At 42.4% G+C, this 20,677-nt stretch overlaps 1 protein-coding gene across 1 annotated transcript in view; it reads right to left on the bottom strand.

Annotated features, from left to right (window-relative positions):
• ADGRD2 (adhesion G protein-coupled receptor D2) overlaps positions 1 to 20,677 on the bottom strand; it is a 57,605-nt gene that overhangs the window by 18,085 nt on the left and 18,843 nt on the right. The window contains exons 3-8 of the mRNA XM_069082805.1: positions 19,589 to 19,674; positions 17,569 to 17,796; positions 14,827 to 15,465; positions 14,216 to 14,229; positions 7,341 to 7,658; positions 868 to 1,013 (exon numbers count right to left, since the gene is read on the bottom strand). Coding sequence (XP_068938906.1) covers positions 868 to 1,013; positions 7,341 to 7,658; positions 14,216 to 14,229; positions 14,827 to 15,465; positions 17,569 to 17,796; positions 19,589 to 19,674 — 1,431 coding nt within the window. The remainder of the gene's footprint in view (positions 1 to 867; positions 1,014 to 7,340; positions 7,659 to 14,215; positions 14,230 to 14,826; positions 15,466 to 17,568; positions 17,797 to 19,588; positions 19,675 to 20,677) is intronic.

Genomic DNA, 20,677 nt, shown 5'->3' on the forward strand with positions numbered 1-20,677 from the left:
TCGTCCTAGCTCTTATATTTATCTTCTGTGTGTCTATAAGTCCCACCACCTCTCTCAGCTCTGAAATACCAGACCTCCAAAGTCTCTTTCCTGCTTAATAAAATGAGGATAATTTCTAAAGGCCTTTTAAACTATTATATTCTATATCCTCTGGCTCCTTCCAGCTTTCACATTCTATGTTCTAAGGTTCCTTCCAGTTCTAACCTTCTGTGGTCTGTGTTCTAACATTCTAGGTACTTAGATTCCTTTCAGCTCCAATATTTCATTTTTTTAAAGTAATTGGGGTTAAGTAACTTGCTCAAGGTTACACGGCCAGGTGTTTCTGGGTGGGTGCTAAGTGTCTGAGCCCGGATTCGATCCCCAAGTCATCCTGACACTGGGGCCGGTGCTCTTACTCGCTGTGCTACCTGGCTGCCCCCAATATTTCATGTTTTAAAGGCCTTCCTGACTATCAGTTAACCAAGCAAACATTAAATGCTTACTATGTTCTAGGCAACACATTAGGCATTGGAGATATAAAGACAAAAATGAAACATTCCCTGTCCTCAAGAGCTTTCATTCTGTAGAGGAAGATGTGTGTCCATAGAAGCACATACAAACATATTCAAAATCAATATACAGCAATTTTAATAGGGTAGAGGCACTAGCATCTGGGGCAGTTAGTAGAGGCCTCTTGTAGGTGGTGGCATTTGAGCTAAATCTATATTATGCAGTTCTAATTTCCTTCCCCACGTTACATCTTTCCTCCTTTCCATCAATCAGTCCTTTTCTGGGGGAAAAAAGGCACCCACAATGATCAGGATCTTTTGGTCCCTAGAAGCTGCTGCCCAGAAAGACCCAAGGAGAAAAGTCCCCACTCACTTTTACCTTTCATCAGATATGGAGACATCTTGGCTGAGAACCTTGCCACCTTCCTGCCCTTCCCACACCAAGGAGTGCTGGAGGGCACTGTAGGCAAACCAGGTGTTGATCACAGTGACTTTGGAGAGACCTGGGCAGTTGGAAAACTTCCTCTGTTTAATCACACCCTCTTCAGATGACTGACCCACGCAGTAGTCCCACAGCCTTATTCATTTTTTGTCCCTCTTCACTTAGGCCAGTGGAGATTTTCCTTTGTGACTTTTTAGTCCCCCAACTCAGGCTGGGTGCTCTGAGACGGTAATGGGTTATGTCACTCCTATCATGTTAGGGGGTTACCTGAGAGCAGAAGACATGTTGTTCCTCTCAAACTGAGGGACTCAGAGGCAGGGACTCTGGCTCTTCTCTCAAAGTGGGGCTCCTTGAGGACTGGGCCCTTTGCTCTCCTCTGAGCTTCAATTTCATATCCCGAAGAGTCCTTCCCCTCTCCTCACCCTAAGGACTACTGTCAGTCTCCTTAAAGCAGCAGTATAAAACTCAACTAGAAATGGGGCCACTAGATTATACATAGGGATCCCTACAGATTACATATTAAGTTTTAAAAAGTGAACATTATGTTACATTAATTATATATTAAATATATAACAATATATTAGTTTATATTAACAACATATTATAATATCATATTAATATTATACAACACAATTATATACATTTATAATGCCATATTAATTATATATTACTCTTTTAATATTTATATTGATCATATATTTATGATATAATACAATGTATTTATATTCATAAACATTAACATTTATGTATTTAATCATATTAATTATATATTATGGTATAGTAATATTATTTATGTTCATATTGACATTATCTATGTTCTATTATATTTTTGTTTTGTTAAATATTTCTCAATTACATTTTAATCTTGTTTGGGCTACACTTGGGAGTGTGATAGTAGCCTGCTGCCACATGTTTGACACCACTGCCCAAAAACATGTGAAAGATGAGAGGAATTTCTTTGAGCTCTCTGCCCTCATAAATTTTAGAGGAGAAACTGAGGCCTGAGGTGGAGAAGAGTCTAGAGTCTACCAGACTCATCTCCCAGATAGAGTGTGCCAGTTTCATCTCCCAGAGCTCACCTCTTCCTTGAAGTCTTCTTACTTCCTCAAAGGGCACTTGGATATACTCTGGCCCACCTGCAATCTCCAGTAAGTCACTACTGGTCAAGTCTCTCAGGTTTAGGCTTCGAGCCTCAATGCCTAGAGAAAGAGCAGGAATCCAACGGTGAAGAGTTCCCCATGCTCAGGATGGTTGGAACTTTAGTGTTTTTAGGGTTAGGTGCTCTCCCTGAATGGGAAATCCTCAATGCACCAACCCAGGGTCCCTCTCTCTGCAGACCCTTCCTTCTGCCCCATCCTCCTCTCTGGGCTTGGGGGTATAAGTGAATTTGGCAGTGTAAGTATTATAAGATTCAATATATAGAGGATCTATGACTTCACTGATATGTGCTGTGATGCAGATCATGGTTCTCCTTCATTTTCAAAGAGGACCAATGATATCGTAGGGGGCCTTAGTAGATGGGTTAGTAGATTAATTGCTGTGGTCAGTGTTCTGGTAACGAGCCTCATGTCTGTAGTTTGGTTCTCAAACAATAGTCTATCACTGGGACTATTCACCAAGTCTTTCCTGCTTGGTAATTGAATTGATCCATAAGCATCTATTAAGTTCCTATGAGGTATGTGCCAGGCATTGGGAACATGAAGACAACAATGAAATAGTTCCTGCCCTCCAGAAGTTTACATTCTACAAGGGAGAAACAACACATGCACTTATAAAATCTATACATGATAAATACAAGGGACTTTTTGGGAGGAGGTACAAGCAGCTGGGGATGCACGTAGAAGGTCATGCTTGAGTGGAGCTTTGAGCGGAAGTAGGGATTTCTAAGAGGTGGAGACAAGAGGGAAGAGTCAGTCATTTGAGGCATTGCAAATAGCTTATGCAAAGGCTTGGAGATAGGAGATAAGGCATCATGTGCTACGGCTGGTTTGGCTAGATCATAAGATGACTGATGGGAAGAATTATAAAGGTAAAATGTGAATAATATAAATATAAATTATAAAATAAGCTTAGGAAGATAAGTAGGAACTAGGTATGAAGGACTTTAAATGCCAAGGAGAGGGATTTGCATTAGATCCTAGAGGGAATAGGAGCCACTAGAGTTTCCTGATCAAAGAGGGACATTGTTAGACTTGAGCTGTACAAATGTCACTTTGAACAGCTGTGGGGAGGATGGATTGGAGAATCAGTCAGATTTTGTACTATACATGTATAACCTTCTAGAACCTCTACAAAGAGAGGACATCAGTAGACAGTGACGAGGATGTTGAGGGGACTAGAGAACATGCCTCAAGAGAAAATTGGAGATGTTGAGTTTGGTGAAGACTTGGGGAGGGGGAGGTGTTGGGAGGACTGTGATCACTTGCTCTAAGAACCTTGGGAAAGATACTTCTTAGTGCCCCAGGTAATTCTCTAAGACTATCAGTTGCAGCAGAGATGCTCATTTGCATTGTTAGAGGGAGTTTCCTCATCTGGAAATTCCCTAATGAAATCACAGGTCCAAACCTTAGCCTTCTCTCTATAAGTTGTCATGCATAGAGGGATTTAACTGTATTGTTTAGTCCCAGAAGGGTAGCATTAGGAACAATGAGGAGAAGCTACTGGGAGGTAGACTTCAGCTTGATACAAGGAAGAACTTTTTAGCAATTTGAGGTATCTAAAAGTAGGATGGGGTGTCTTGAGAGGTAATGAGTTCTCCATCAGTGAAGGTCTTCAAATGAAGGCTGGATGATCACATGTTGGAGATATTGTAAAAAAGGAATCTTTTCCCTTCAACTCTGAGTGCAAGCTTGATCATTCCCATTTTTTCAAGGAGGAAATTGAATAAAGCCCAGGGAGGAAGTACATTTCTCAAGTTCACATAGTTGGACAGCCAGCATCAGGATATCATTGCATACACTCACCGATAGGGCCCTTCTGGACAGAGATGTTGGATCTCTCAGCTGTGAGGAGCAGGTTCAGGCTGCAGGCAATGCGGTTCACACTCTCCACCAGGACCATGGGACTTCTGATGATCTGAGGACAGAGCCCATGGTTGTAGCCTGAGCTGAGAGTCCCCCCTTTTCCTCTATAACTGTATGCCTGACCTCCAACCTCAGACAACCTCTGAAACATCAGCAAAGAACTTCCCTATAAGTGATGCTGACCAGTACAATTCACCATATTTCGACATTTTAAGAGAATTCTCAGTGATTTGCGCTAACAGAAGGGATCCATGGTATGGTTAATGCAACAACAACACTAATAATAGCTAGCATTTATACAGTGCTTTAAAGTTGGCAAACACTTTACAAATATTATCTCATTTTATCCTCATAGCAACCTTGGAAGGGAAGTACTATTATTATCTCCATTTTACAGATGAGGAAACTGAGACAGACAGGATTAAGTATCTCCTCCAGGGTTGCACTTGCCCAGTGTCCTAAGACAGATTTGAACTCAGGCCTTGACTCCAGGTTCAGGGTTCTATCCAGTGTACCACTTACCTTCCTATTAAGCAGTAGATAGTGAGATATGGTGCTTTAGGCAGCTTACTATGGTACCCAGCCTTCCGTTGAGTACTTTGAAAAACATAAAGACACAATCCCCATATTCAAGTACTTTATAGTCTAGTTCAGAGGTTCCCAAACTTATTTAGCCTACTTTTATCTATCTATCTATCCATTCATTCATTTATTTATCTATTCATTTATTTTTTTTTTACTACCCCCTTTAAAAAAATACTCAGTGCTCACCCCTGTCAAAATCTTTATTTATGGGGCAGCTAGGTGGCTCAGTGAATACAGCACTGGCATTGGAGTCAGGAGGACCTGAGTTCAAATATGGCCTCAGATACTTAACACAAAAGCTAGCCGTGCGACCTTGGGCAAATCACTTAACCCCAACTGCCCTCCAAAAAGCAAAAAAAAAAAAATTACATTTGGGGAGGCCAGGTAGCACAGCGAGTAAGAGCACTGGCCCCAGAGTTGGGATAACCTGGGATTGAATCCCGGCTCAGGCACTTAGCACCCACCCAGAAACACCTGGCCATGTAACCTTGATCAAGTTACTTAACCCCAATTGCTTTTAAAAGAAAAAAAAAAATCTTTCTTTAACCTTTAATGCCTTTTTAAAATGGGCATCATTTCAAAAAAAATAAAAAAATATTTTTAAAAAATGGATACATCTTAAATTTAATAATTTATTGTAAATTTGTGGGGTTTTTCCTGCATTGAAATTTGATGATGCAATATGGTATATAGTGTCATACTGATAACAAGTCATTGCATATTCCTGCCGATCCGTGCTGGGCTTCCTGACAATTTGGATGTACTCATCTGCCAACACTTGTTCGTAAAGACCTTTTGGCTGACTTCACCACTGATTGGTAATAATTTGCATTTTGTATGTTTATTTGGAAGATAAGGTAGTCACTATGACTTTAACTCTGTTACACAATAGTTGAAACTAATAAAAAATAGTATGAATGGTTTTTCAAATTGTTCTTCTCTTCTTTACTTCCACTGCCCCCTTATTTTTATTCAACATCTCCCATTTGCCTCCCACAGCTCCTACCACCTCCCATCATTCCAGCTCCCCCCAGGGGTGGTATTGCCCACTTTTGGAACCTATGGCTCTAGTTGGAGCAATAGGAAATATATGAGACTTGTTCTATGGAACAATTCTAAGTCATATGACCAAATGTGATCCCATGGTATGGAATGCATGTATTTTATAGACTTGGAGAATGTTAAAGCTGAAACTTTAACACACTTAGAACACAGAATATTAATAATAACATTATTATATTATTTTAGTACATTAATATTATATACACACATTAGAAAAAATATAATATATTATAATAAAATATAATACAGTGAAAACAATAATATAATAAAACAATATAATAATATTATTATAAATAACAACATAAGAATAATAAATAATGGCACAGAATTGTAAAGTTGAGACCACAGAACATTAGGACAAAGAGTGAAGGTAGAAGAGATCTCAAAGCATGGAATGTTAGAACACACAGAGAATATCAGAGCTAAAAGAGGTAAACATTGACCATGAGGGCTGGAAAGGGCCTGATAACACAAAGCGCTAGAATGTAAAATGTTAGGGTTAGAACATACTTTTGAACATAGAACTTTAGAACACAGGACAAAGAATCCTAGAATCCCAAAAGTCCTTAAAGTTCATCTAGTGAGGGGTGGGGAACCTGCAGCCTTGAGGACTTCTAGGTCCTCCGGTGAGGTCCTTTGACTGAATCCAAATGAATCTAAATGATTGAATCCAAAGTTTGGATTCCTTCTGAAGGCAGCACTTGAGGACTTAGAGGGTCACGTGTGGCCTCGAGGCTGCAGGTTCCCCCCTGATTCTAGCCCAACCTCCTCATTTTACTGATAAGAAACCTAAGGCCCAGAGAGGGAGGGAAGGAATATGTACTTATTAAGCACCTTCTAGGAATTGTGCTGTAGGGTCTTTACAAATATTATTTCGTTGGATCCTCACAACAATCCTGGAAGGTAGGTACCATTATTATCTCCATTTTATAACTGAGGGAACTGAGATCTAGAAAGGTTGACTTGCTCAGTGTCATGCAGCTGAGTATCTGAGGCTGGATTTGAACTCAGGATCTTTCTGACGCTAGGCCCAGAGCCCTAGCTGCTGGACCACCTACCTGCCCCTAGGCAAAAGGGGAGGGTCACCCAGATGATTGTATCAAAACCAGGATCTGAATCCTGACCTTCTCAAATACCAGGCTCTTTCCATAATACTCCATAAGGTCGTATGATTAACATGTCCTCATCTTATCCTGCTTTTTAGATTGTGAACTCCCTGAGGACAAGAGCTGTGTAGTTTTCATCTTTCTACTCCCATGGTGGGGTATGGTGCCTGGCAAGTAATAGGTGCTTTAACAGATTTGGGTTCAGTTGCATTAGAGATACCTTTCCCCATTTCTGTGTTCTAGGATTTCTTTCAGCTATAAAATTTCATGACTATGATTTAATATAAATAGTATGCTAGGCTGAGACCAAGGTATTAGAATTTTTATCTCAAATATAACACCTTACATTTGTATAGTGCTTTACTGTTTACAAAGCACATGTACCTCACCTTGAATCTTAAAGCAGTTGGTTCTGTGAGACGGACAGGGCACTAATAACAAACCTCTCTATTGTATTTTGCATTGTACAAATAACTTTCCTTAAAACTCTGCAGGTAGGAATTGTTGTCTTGTTTTAACAAATGTGGAAACTGAGGCTTGATTCTGTCTGCCCAAGACCTTCTTAGAGGTTTCTGTGGCCAATGGATAGGCACAAGGGCAGCTGGACCCCTCCCTCCCAAGCCATGAGATTTACCTCTTTAATCTCCATCCACTGGGTTTCAGTTTGCTTCTCCAAGAGAAGGCCGACCACTGCCAAGAAGTTCTGGCTAAGATGTTCCTGCTGCCCAGAGGGGTCTTGACCTCTGACCTCAACAGCAAGGACCCTCTTCAGGAAGCTCACCACAGCAAGCAGGTCAGCTGACTGTAGGGGGGTGTCCTGTGCTGCCAGGGCCTGTTCCAGGACCCCCAAGAAGCTGGTAGCCTCAGGCATACTCAGGGACCCAGGGTCTCCTCGAAAGCCATCTCTGAAAAGCTGTGAGGAGAGAAGCTGAATCTCCCTTTGCCCTTCCCTCTGCAGATCAGGGCATAGGGACTATGTTGAGGAGTCAGAGAGTAAGGCATTTCTCTTTGGTTACATTGTGGGGGAGGGGGAGGAAGTCTCTTAGCTACTCTGATCCAAACAATGATCCAATTGTTTTTGTTATTGCTGTGTAGTGATGCCACTATAATTGTAGAACAATGCCAAATAATAATGAAATGCAAAGATATCCTTATTTCTGTTTTTTTTTGGGGGGGTGTAGGGAGGGGAGGAAAGCTTCTAATGTTTTCTCATATGAGGATTTTTGTTTTTAATTTACAGTGGCAAGTAGGACAATTCCAGAGGACCCATGATGAAAAATACCATCCGCCTGCAGAGAGGGAACTGACACCTCTGAGTGCAGATTGAAATAGACTTTTTTCACTTCCTTTGTGTGTGTGTGTGTGTGTGTGTGTGTTTTCTTTTACTACATGGCTAATATGAAAATATGTTTTGCATGATTTCACAGGTATAAATCAATACATTGCTTGTTTTCTCAAGGAGTGAGAAAGGGGTGAGAAAGAGAGAGTTTGGAACTAAAACATTTTTTTTTGCTTTTTGGAGGGGGAAGGGTAGGGCAATTGGGGTTGAGTGACTTGCCCAAGGTCACACGGCTAGTTTGTGTGTGTGTGTGTGTGTGTGTGTGTGTGTGTGTGTGTGTGTGTGAAGTGTCCGAGGCCGGATCCGAACACAGGTCCTCCAGACTCCAGGGCCGGTGCTCTACTCACTGCGCCACCTAGCTGCCCCCAGAACTAAAAATTTTTTAAACTAAATGTTAAAAGCTCAAAAAATATAATTGGGAAATACTTAATGAAATAAAATATGTGTATTAAAATTTTTTAAATAAAGGAAACTTTCTTCTCCCATCATGCTGAGTGTATGTATGTCCTTACTTGCATTCAGCTGGGGCCTGGCACCCTTCAGCCTGACCTTGGCAGGTTTAGCAGAAAGAAACCTGAACTTAGAGGCAGGACACCAGGTTTTGAATTGTAACTCTGCCTCTCATTAGTTGTGAGACATTTTCAGTAAATCATTTCAACTCCTTGACCTTCAATTTCCTAATCTGTAAACAAGTCAACGAGTCATTCATTAAGGGTCAGGCACTGTGGTTGCTAAGTGTAATCAAACAATCTCAACTCACAAAAAATAGTTTATATTCCAATGGATGTGAAAATAAAGACATGTAAAAATATAGCCCTAGTCTGAATTATGGCAAATTCCAATTAATGCCATCCTAATTAGTGAGGCCTCAATTAGTGAGGTTTCATTTAAGCAGGATATATAAATAAGGATATATAAACAAAGACGTATAAAAATGTATCAGCATCTATATAAAGTTAATAAATACAAATACACACACAAAGTAGTTAATTAAATACAAGATAATTTGGAGGGGAAGGGCACTAGCAGTTGAAAAAACCAGGAAAGGCTTCATGAAGAAGGTGGTGCCTGAGCTGCATAGTAAAGGAAGAAAATAGATATAATTCTTGGGCCATCTTTCTCATAGGGTTATTGTGAAGAAAATGATTTTTAAGCTAAAAAGCAGGAGCAAGTGGGAACAATTGTTATGAATTTCTAATAAAATACTTTTACAGCTCTCCAATTCACATAGGAATGGGAACTATGGGGCCCTGCCAAATGCTATTGTAATAAACAGATAAAAGCCCTTTTGTAATTAGCACATTCGTTGCCCGGTAAAGTCAATTCTGGGTTGTCAAATGCTATAGCAACCGAATGAAAAATTTGGCAGGTCCTGCCAAGTTGGAGAGGTTTTTTTGTGTAAGCCCAGCATGTGCCTGTCAATGGAGCACAGCGCAGAGACAGATGAAGAAACTGAAGCTTGTGGAGGTTAAATGACTTGCCCAAGGTCATATCACCAGAAAGCTGGTTGACTGGTGATAATTTTTTTTAACTGTCTACTAAGGGAGGGGCTGCTGGTGGAGTGAATGCCATTCCTAGTGAAAACACAGATTTTTTTAAAAAAATTCAACTTAATTCTTTATTTTTCTCAGGGTTATTTTGGTCTATGTTTTCTTTCATACCATGGCTTACATGAAAATGTGTTTTGAATGACTATACATTTATAACTTATGTCACATTGCTTGCCTTTTCAATGAGTAGAGGAAGGAGAGAATTTGGAGTGCAAAATTTGAAAAAAGAATGTTGAAGTTTAAAAACAGATATTTTGCTCTGAAAAAGAAGCATTATCTGCATGCATTGCTGAAATCTTTGGGAAGTTAAATGTCATCCCTTGAAATGCCAATATTGCTAATTTCCTTAACCAAATTATGACAATTCTCAATTACCAAGATTCTGATTAGTGAGGTCTGAATTAGTGAGGTTTTATTATAGCAGAGTCTAACAGGGGTGGGGAACCTGCAGCCTCGAGGCCTGATGTGGCCCGCTAGGTCCTCAAGTACAGCCTAAATTCAGTCAAAGGGCCCCACTTAAGGGCCTAGAGGGCCACATGTGGCTTCAAGGCTGCAGGTTCCCCACCCAACTGGTACAGTTCTGTGATTCTCAACACCTCAAGAGGGGTCCCTGGGGTTCTCCAAGCTTTTCCTGGCTCACCAAGGTAACGTTGGCCAGGGTGTTGACCTGGCTGATAAATTCTCCATCTGCTGTTTTCTGGACTTCTTTCATTCTCCAATATACCTCTGAAAACAAGCAAATGTAGCACATGGCATTTTGGACATGTTCAGGGAGGAGAACAAGATTCTCTTTTGTTTAAACTAAGCCACTTCTGAGACTTATTCCCCTCTCTTCCCTCCCCAGAGAGACATAGCTAGATGGTTCATTAGAACATAGGCTGTGGGGCAGCTAGGTGGCGCAGTGAATAGAGCACCGGCCCTGGAGTCAGGAGGACCTGAGTTCAAATTTGACCTCAGACACTTGACACACTAGCCATGTGACTTTGGGTGAGTCACTTAACCCCAACTGCCCTCCAAAAAAAAAAAGGCAAAAAAAAAAATAAAAGAACATAGGCTGTTCAAATCACAGCATGCTGGAGCTGGAAGGAACCTTAGAGCCAAAAATTAGAATATAAAATGTTACAGCTGAAGGGACTTTAAAACATTTGAATACTAGAACATAGAACATGATGTTAGGTCTGAAAGAGTTTTTTAAAACTGGAAAAGACCTTAGAACATACATTGTTACCACTGGAAGGGATATTAGAACACAGAATGTTAGGCTATAGAACACTAGAAGACAGCCATCTGAACTGAAAGGGACTATGGAGATGGCCTAATTCAGCATGCCAGTGTGGTTATGATATGAGAGAACCAAGTAGCAGAGTAGTGATTTTGGAGTCAGAGGCCCTGAGTTTGAATCCTGACTCTGCTCCATACTGTCTGTGTTAGCTTGGGCAGTTAAATTAACTTTTTCTGGATCTGTTTCCTCATCTATAAAATCAGAGGCTTGTGGGAAATTCTCTTTAAAGCCCTTTTAACCTCTAAATGTCATGAATTTCCTCTATAAGAGAGAGGCCCAGAGAGGTTAAGTTTGAAGACATAGATGTTTAATTAGCTACGAAACTGGATATAGAGCCCGACTGAGATTCTAAAACCAATGCTCTTTTTATCACACTACAAAATTTGCACATTTTGTCCAAATTTGCAATTTTGCAAAATCAAATAGTGATTTGAACAAAAAATGCCGTAAATATCCATTTGGCACCTTGTGTGGAAGAGCCCCTGTGTATAAGTTATTGACGGGCCCAGTGGGGGCCTCCAAGATCTCAGAAGCTTGGCTTTAAAGGCCTCAGCCCTATGCCTGGCCCCACTGCATCTTGCCATCCCTCTCTTAGTCAGTGGCTCTGACTGCATAAACATGCAGGTGGTGGTTACAGGTTTGGTTCTAGCCCCAGCAGGAAGCTGCTTAGAGCAAGCAAAGCTTACCTGGCCTGTAATGGCAGAGGAAAGGAAGGGCTCGTAGGCACTGCTCGGAACCCAGTGTTCCACTGCCCGCATCCAAAGTTGGGCATTCTTCTATGGGCACTGCGGGCAGAAGAGACCAGGAAGAGAAGTTCATAACTCTAGCAAAAGTAACAATCTAAGCATTGGGAGGGTGCTCAGAGGTAGCCATCCTGAACCCTTTTACCCAATGTACGAATCCCTTCTGGAATATCGCCAGAAAGTGGTTACCTACTTCTACTTAAACACTTCCAGTGATAGAGAACTTACCATTGTTAAGACAGCATGAATCCTCTCTCGAGCCTATCTTGCTTTCTTGCTATATATTTTCTGCTCTTCTTTGTAGCTAAACTTGAAAGAGTCATCTACACCTGCTCCTTCACTTCCTCCCCTCTTCTAAACACTTTGCTATGGCTTCTGACCTTTCAGCTTGTCCTGTCCTAAACTGCCAATAATTTGTAAATTTCCCAATTCTAATGGTCTTGTCTCAGTACTCCTTGATGTCTCTGAAGCATCTGACATTGTTGATTACCTTCTCTTCCTAGCCACTCTCACTCTCACTCTCCACTCTCACTCTCACTCTCACTCTCACTCCTCCTCCTCCTCCTCCTCCTCCTCCTCGTATGTGTGAGAGAGACAGAGAAATAGAAAGACAGAGACAGAGACAGAAGCGGGGAGAGAGGGGAAGGCTTTCGCATGGTTTTCCTCCTACTTGTCTGACCACTCTATCTCAGTCTCCTTTGCCAGATCTTCGTCCATATTGTATCCACTAACTATGGGTGTCCCCCAAGGCTCTATCCCCAAGTCAGTCACTCACATAAAATTAAATTGCCAGCAGGCACTCTGCTAAGCACTGGAGATATAGCTGATTCATTCCTTTGCTTCCATTCAATATCAGAAAACTCATACTGGGTAGAAGCCAAACAAATGCACTGAGGGTATGAAAGCCCTCTGCTCTAGTTCCTCTCTTTAGACACCAGTGATTTCCTATCAGGGAGCTGGAACCAGAAGGTCATAAATGCAGAGAAACTTTGGATCATGTAGGCTCCCTGAGGGCAGGGATGGTTTTGTTTGTATATTCCTAACACCCTCCAAAGTGCCTAATGTCAGTCAATAAACATTTATGGAGGGCCTACCATGTGCTGGCACCATGCTAAGCTCTGGAGATATAAAAAGAGGCAAAAGACAATTGATGGTGTAGTATCTAGGAGGCCAGTGCCACTGGATTGAAGAGTACACGGTAAGAGAATAAAATATAAGAAGACTGGAAAGGGGGAAGGGGGCTAGATTATGAAGGGCTTTGAATGACAAATGGAGGTTTTTGTATTTGATCCTGGAGGCAAAAGGGTACCACAGGAGATTGTTGAGTGGGGGAGAGGTGACACGCTTGGACCTGTGTTTTAGGAAAATCACTTTTGTGGTAGAATGTAGGGTGGATTAGAGTGGGAAGAGACATGAGGTAAGCAGACTCACTAGCAGGTTATTGCAATAATCCATATGTGAGGCCATGAGGGCCTGCACCAGATTGGTGGCAGAGTCAGAGAGAAGGGGTGTATTCAAGAGATGTCGCAAAGGTAAACTCGATAGGCCTTGGCAACAGCTTGGATGGGGGGGGGGGGTTGTGAGAGAGATAATGAGGAATCCAGGATGACTCCTAGGTTGTGTGCCTGAGGGGCTGGGAGGATGGTGTTATCTTCTACAGTAATATCACTGAATGCTCGTTAAATTGAATTTAAAAGTCTTCTCCTCTGAGAACAAGTAGAGTAAGTCTGCTCCCTCTTCCTGAAAACAAAGTTAGGGCTGGAGAACATGGTCTTTTCTTCTTTAGACCTCAATTAGGATTTGGCTTGTTCATGTCCTATACATTTATTGTTTCATTTTGCATTACAGTGTAACAGGTACCTGTTTTATACTCTTTTATCTTCAGATTACTATCTATACCAGGGCCCAAGTGATGGTACTTTGGGAAGTAGAACTCCCTCATCTTTCCTGTTTCACTGTTTTTTTGTGGGGCAAGGGAACAAATATTTCTTAAATGCCTATTATGTGCCAGGCATTGTTCACAAATATTATCTCATTTGATCCTCACAACAACTCTGTAAATTATTATTCTCACTTTACAGTCGAGGAAACTGAGGCAGACAGAAATTAAATGACTTGCCCAGGGTCACACAGTTGGTTAAGTGTTTGAGGATGGATTTGAACTCTAGCACTCCTGACTCTAAGGCCCAGTGACCACACCATCAAATTGCATTTTAGGGGACTGCAAAGGCAAATTCACACTGAAGGAAAGGGAATGCTGCCTCAGAGAATGTGCACTGACTTCCTCTGCCTCCAAGAGATTTACATGCAGAAAATCAGGGAGAGATAACCAGGCAGACTATGGCTCCCTGCCTGCCATTCTGGCAATATGGAATGGGCAGCTGTGGCACTTGGACTGACATTGCAGCTGCCATTTTTCCAGAGTGTCCAAGACTGTCAGCTCTCATGGATAATGGAAAAATGGTGAGACATACCTTTCTAAGTGAACCTTTCTTGCCTTCCTATTTAAATTCCAAGGTCCATATGGGGTTAGGGTCCAGCACACACACACACACACACACACACACACACACACACACACACACTTTCTCTTACCACTTTCCCACACCCTGGAAGAAGCTGAGAAGAGATATAGGAGGAAACCAGGAGATGTTTTGAGTGGAGGGCTCCAGTAAAAAAAAAAATCCCGATTTTTAAATTTTCTTTTTTTCCCCTATGTACAACAAACCAAATGACCATAGAATTGCTGTTTGTTTGAGCCTTATGATAGTGGCAGGCTGATATTAAGAAGGAAAATCCCAGACATGGGATGAAGGCACAGTGAGAGAGAGATTTTCATTATTTTTAGTGATTTTTGTGCCATGTACCATTTCATACCCTAGACCAATCTTGAATCTGGTCAATGGGTTTCCCCCAAAGACCTAGCCCTTTGGAGAGCTTGGTGGGGGAGGGGGCAGGTAGAAGGGCAAATGTGCACATGTGTCAGAGAGACTTTGGCTGGATCACTAAGCTGAGTATTAGCTTGAGTATAACACTATCTGGAAACCAAATTACATAATACATTCCTCTAGTTAATTAATAAATTGATCCCCTGCCTTTTTGTATACTAAGGAAGGTCACACAAATTAGCTCAAAGCCCTATGACCCTTATACATACTTGGGGAAATGAACTGAATGGAAAAGCAGGGCCTGCCAGAGGGGCTTACCAGGGCACTTGAAGGGCAGCACAAGCTCTTGGAGCGTGGGCTCGATCTCCAGGGCCCCGCGATTCCATGCAAAAAGAAGTCCATCTTCAGTTATCTCACATACTCGGGCCATATCCAGCTGTTCCCGGCCCAGCCCTTGGGCCCAGACATACAGATTTGTGATGTTGCCTCTGAAAGCCTCTTCTTTCTTGAAACCACCACCCAGTGAGTCCTGGTCTTGCCCAATGACAAACATGCCTCCAGGAGCCAAGGACTGGGCTGGGGACAGGCTCTGGGTCCCTGCCTGCAGCTTGCCATCAGCCACAAGGGCCCACTGACCACTCCGCTCCTCCCAAGTGGCACAAACATGGTGCCACCTCCCATCTGCAGAGAAGACAGGCAGGTAGGGGGAATGGTGCCCATGGACAACAAGGGCCAAGTGAACCAGCCCATCATGGGCACTGTAACCACGTAGCTGAAGCTCATTGGCGAAGGCTGGGGCAGCATATGAGAAGATGGTGCCCACCTTGTCCATGGCTAGGTCCCACTGTATATGGGTACAGACTGTGATGGCAGACAGCATGGGAAAGTCCACCATCAGCCTGGCATATTTTGTGGCCGTCTGCATCTCAAACACCAGGCAGGGCAGCATGTATGTACCTGAGGGGAGGACAAGAAGAGGAGACCCCAATGACTTCCCTGGATGAGGAATGAGATTTAGCATGGTGGGTTCTGTGAGATTGGTTCCATACAGAAAACAGTGAAATAGGAGTCTGATGCCTTGGAAGATGAAAGGTCATCCAGTCCAAGGCCCTCCTTTTATAAGTGAGGAGACTGAAGCCAGAGAAGACTCTAAGATTTAAAACTGAAAGTAACCTTAGAACGTAGAATGATGTCACAGCTGGAAGTGACCTTAGAAACCATTTTGTCCAACCCCCTCATATTACAGATGAGGAAACTGAGGCTTAGAGAAGGGAAAGAATTTACCGTAGTGCTGAGATACCAAGCCAGGTTTCCCGACTATTAAGTAAATGATTTTTCTACTGGAACTTGAACCCAAGGTTGCCAGTTTCTTTGCCTAGTGCCCTGTCCATTATATTCCATTGCTACTCTTGTACAAATCTTCAAGACTATAGTGTGAAGACTGATGCAGCAGTATATAACTCTGGGCCTGGAGTCAGAAAGATCTGAGTTCAAATGTGGCCTCAGATACTCATGAGCTGTGTGACCCTGGGTATGTCACTTAACCTCTGTCTGCCTCAATTCCCTCAACAGTAAAATGATGATAATAATAGCATCTAATTCCCAGGTGTGAAGATAAAATGAGATGACATTTGTAAAGTGGTGGGCACATAGTAGGCACTTAATAAAGGCAGGCTGTTCTCCATCCCATAAAACATCTCCGAACATAAAAATGTTTCAGTATACACTCAATTGGCACATTTAGTGGGTGTTCTACTATTTCCTTCTTGACCTTGAGCAATTAATTTAGTTTCACTGTGCCTTAGTTTCCATATCTGTAAAGTCAAGACTGTAGAACATACAATGTTGGATCATCAGTTCCAATCCTCTAATTTTTCAGATGAGGAAACTGAGGCTCAGATAATGACTTTCCAGAAGCTTGTCAGGTCTGGGATTTAAAGACAGGTCTCTGGACTCTAAGTCCAGGTTTCCTTCCAGAAATCCATTCTGAAACATTAAGCCCTCCATCACCTCTCCCAGAAAAACCTGCCCACAGGGCTATCGCTGTAAGATCTCTTAGTTTCCTCTAGGATGAGTCGTTCCTCAGTTTATGAATAAAGGGTGGGAGTGGGGACTGGTCTCTGGTAGAAAAAGCAGTGTGGCAGAAAAAAACCAACTGCATTTGGAAGTGAAGGACCTGGGTTCTGACCCCAGTTCTGCCCCATACTGTGTGGCTTGGACACCATACCTCTTTGGGCCTCAATATACTCATCTATAAAGTGAGATGGTCTCAGAGGTCCCTTGTAGCTCCAAATGCTATGCACTTGTTGGAGTAGCTGAGGCAAAATAGGTACATTAATTCACTGTTGATGGAGCTGTGAATTGGTCCACAATGCCCCCAAAGTCACTAAACAAAGTCACTGCTATACTTATATTCCAAAGTGATTAAAGAAAGGTGAAAGGAGTCACATGTACAAAGACAAAAAGTAGCAGCTCTTTCTGTGGTGGCAGAGAGCTGGAAATTAAAAGTTGCTTGTGGAGAGTGGCTGAACAAATTATGGTATATAAATATAGCAAAATACTGCTATGTCATAAAAAATGACTAGAGGGATAGTTTCTGAGAGACCTGGGATGACTTACGTGAACTGATACAGGGTGGAGTAAGCAGAACCAGGAGAACAATTTATACAGTGACAAAATTATAAAGGGGAAAAAAACCTTAACTCTGATCAATGTAATGACCAATTATGATTTCAGAGGACTAAAGATGACCTATATTACCCACCTCTTGAAAGAGATGGTGGACTCAAGATGCAGAATGAGACATACATTTTTGGCATGGCTTTTTATAAAGGTTTTGTTTTTCTTTTTGAGAGATGGGGTAGGGAAAAGAGTGGGAAGAGGAAAAATAAATACTTGTTAATTGAAAGGACATTAAATTAAAAATAAAAAAATCCCGTGTATCTTGGGGTTCTACCAGATGGGACTGGGTCCCAGTCCTTAATTTTGCTAGGGGCCCAGACCCAAAGGTATCTGTGACTCCCATCCTCTCCTACAACCCCCCTAATGGATAGCACTCACGCCTTTGCTGAGGTCTCTGTAGCAAGGTTGTCCTCTGGCCCACCCAGATGGGACCCTGTACTTGTCCCTGAAGTAACTCAGTCACAGCATCATCTTGGGGTTCCAAAGCCAGCTGGGCAAAACGCAGGTCACAGAAGTCGTGGGCATGCCTCCAGTCTAATTGCCGGCCTCCCTCGATCTCATAGACGTCATTGGATGTCTCCACTGCTGCAGGAGAAACCTCTGGAACTGGCAGAGAAAGACTCAGTGAGAAAGGACATAGGCTGTGGCTGGATTAGATGATCTCAAAGGACCCTTCCAGCTCCTTGCTGATGATCCTGTGATTAGAGCTGGAAAGGACCTTGCCAATCATCTCTCCTCACTTTACAGATCAGGAAATGGAGGTCTAGAGAAGCAATGTAGTGGATGGAAAGAGCCTTGGATTCAGAGTAAGAAAATCTGAGTTCAAATTCTGACTCTGTTCCTTGGTAAATCACCTTCACTTCTCTGGGTTTGAGGGTCCTCATTTGTAAAGTGAAGAGGCTGGATTAGATGACCCTCCCCTCCCTCTCCCCTCCCCAGGCTTAAATTCTATAATCTTATAACATGGGACAGAAAATATTCCCTCATTTGGAAAGTTCAGGACTGTGGTAGGTTCATTCACACCTGACTCGTGGCAGGTGTTGCAATTTCTAAGATGCAGCACGGACCAAGCGGACACACTGACTTGCTGCAGAAGGATTCATTGCCTTTCTTTGTATTTCTAGTGATTATTAGCACAGTGTCCAACATACAGTAGATGCTGAATAAATGTTTATTGACTGTCTGATTGACTAACTGACAAAAGGAAGTTGTGCTAAGTCACTGAAGGGGAGACCAAGGACAGGATCCTTTCTTAGGATCATTGAGACTTTAGAGTTGGAAGGGTCATAGAGACTATCTTGGCCACATGATCATTGGCCACATGAGGAAACTGAGGCACCAAAGCCTGAGGTCCCATGGGTGGGATTTGAACCCAGATCTTTGGACCCCTACCCATGTGAATCAGTGCATGGATTACAGAATTACAGAACACTGGAGCTGGAAGGATCTCCAAATTGAGACCAAGGGATCTCAGAGGTCAGTTAGTCCACCTCCTACCTGAATAGGAATCCCCTCTACACTATACTGTAGAAGCAGCTAGGTGGATAGGGCACTAGACCTGGAATCAGAAAGTCCTGAGTTAAAATTCATTCTCAGGACGCTCACTAGATGTGTGACCCTGGATGAGTCACTAAACCTCTGTCTGTCTCAGTTTCTTCATCTGTAAAATGGGGAAAATAATAGTATTTATCTCCACAGGGTTATTATGAGGATAAAATGAGATGTTTCTAAGATGCTTATTAAACCTTAGAGTGCTATGAAAATGCTAGCTATTTTTATTATACCCCCAAATAAAATGCTTTTTGACTAAGTGGACGACCGGATGTTTCTATTCAGGCTCCTTCTATTCACTTTGCAGGCAGTATAGTGAAAAGAGCAGTAGACCAGAAACGGGAAGCCCTGAGCTAAGGTCCTGATGGAAAGAGCCAGCAAGTGCTATTGAGCCAGAAGACTGGGCTTTGAATTTCCATTTGATGATTTACTACCTGTACTGGAGTTGGCAGCACCCACCTGTGGGTCTGAGAGTCTTCAACGAAGCTGAGAAGTTTGAGGGGTTCCAGGAGAGACTCCCGATCTCCCAAAAAGACACACACAGACACAAATCCACAGAGACAGGCTGATATTAAGATCCTGACTTCTGGACCAACGTTTACTTCCCACCACCCACAGGCTAATGCAAAAGGAAAGGAGTATACTCAGCAGGCCCAGTGCGCCTTCCCTTCCCCCAATTACCTCCACAAAATCACCGATTTTTATTTCAAAGGGAATTATGGAGCTAGAAGGACTATCCGGTCCAACCCCTCCCATTGTACAGATGAAGCCCAGAGTGGTAAATGGGTTAGTCCAAGTTCACAGGATTAGTCAATATGACTCAGGCCATAGAGACAACCAAACCTACCAGGAGGAAGAGGAACCAAGAAAGTCTTCCTGGCATGCTGGGAGTAATGGCCCTTACACTCAGGGGCAGAGTGGGTGGACCTAAAGCTGAAGAGATTTGGGGATCACAGGGATGTTTGCAAGGAGCTCTGTAACAGAAGATAAAAAAATATTCAGAGGAACATATAATTCCTCTAAGCACCAGTAATGTTAGCCGGATATAAAATCGTCTCACCTGGAGCCCAGTAAGGGAAGCTTGCTTGAAGGAAGGCTTTCACACCTTAGGCACTGAGTCAGGAGGGCTGTCACTCCCTGTGGCTCTGACAAGTGTGTATTTACTCTGAATTAGCATTTTGCTTTGGGGTCTTGCTTATCCAAAGGATCTTGTGATTCCCTGGTCAAGATTCTGAGCGGCCCTGTATGTTCAGAGCTCACCCACTGCTCAGATGTAAAGGCTCTCAATCCAGGGATGTTTGTAAAGTGTATAGTTGATTCAGGCAGTCAGAGTCCTGTCTGTTGGTCTTTATTTCTTTGCTGGCATTTTCTCTGAAGTTCAGGGTGCTGACTTTTCCCCTGAACTAGTGAATGTAATTTAAAAAGATTGTTGACCCCTTAAACAGCTATGTTTCCTAGTAAAGCAGATCCAAAAACTTATGCTAGCCATCCTGGGTACGCCAGTGTGGTTGGCACTATACCACCTTAATAGCCAATAATAACATTTTCCATTTCTATATAATTTCTAAGAGTACAACAATTTTTTTTCATAACACCCCAGTGAGGTAGGAAGTGTAAGTATAATTACCTACATTTTACAGATCCAATTACATTCAGCAAGTGCTTATTGAGGAGCTGGGTACATAGTGGGCACTTAAGTAGTGTTTATTGATTGATTGCTTAAGCACCTATTATGTACAAGGCACTATGCTAAGTGTTGATGATACAAAGACATAAAATGAAATAGTCCCCGCCTTTAGGGGGCCTTATTCCATAGAGGGACACAACATATTCTTCCTTGGACATTTCTGGATGGACTGTCTCACTCAGACCCTCATCTCTACCTTCTCCCAACTAGAAAATTGTCCTCCATGCCTAAAATTTCTGTGAGTTTTAT

Source organism: Petaurus breviceps, unplaced genomic scaffold, assembly GCF_028583685.1.
Source record: "Petaurus breviceps papuanus isolate PSGF00001 unplaced genomic scaffold, PetGlider_PUasm1.0 171, whole genome shotgun sequence".
In the NCBI taxonomy this organism is placed as follows: domain Eukaryota; kingdom Metazoa; phylum Chordata; class Mammalia; order Diprotodontia; family Petauridae; genus Petaurus; species Petaurus breviceps.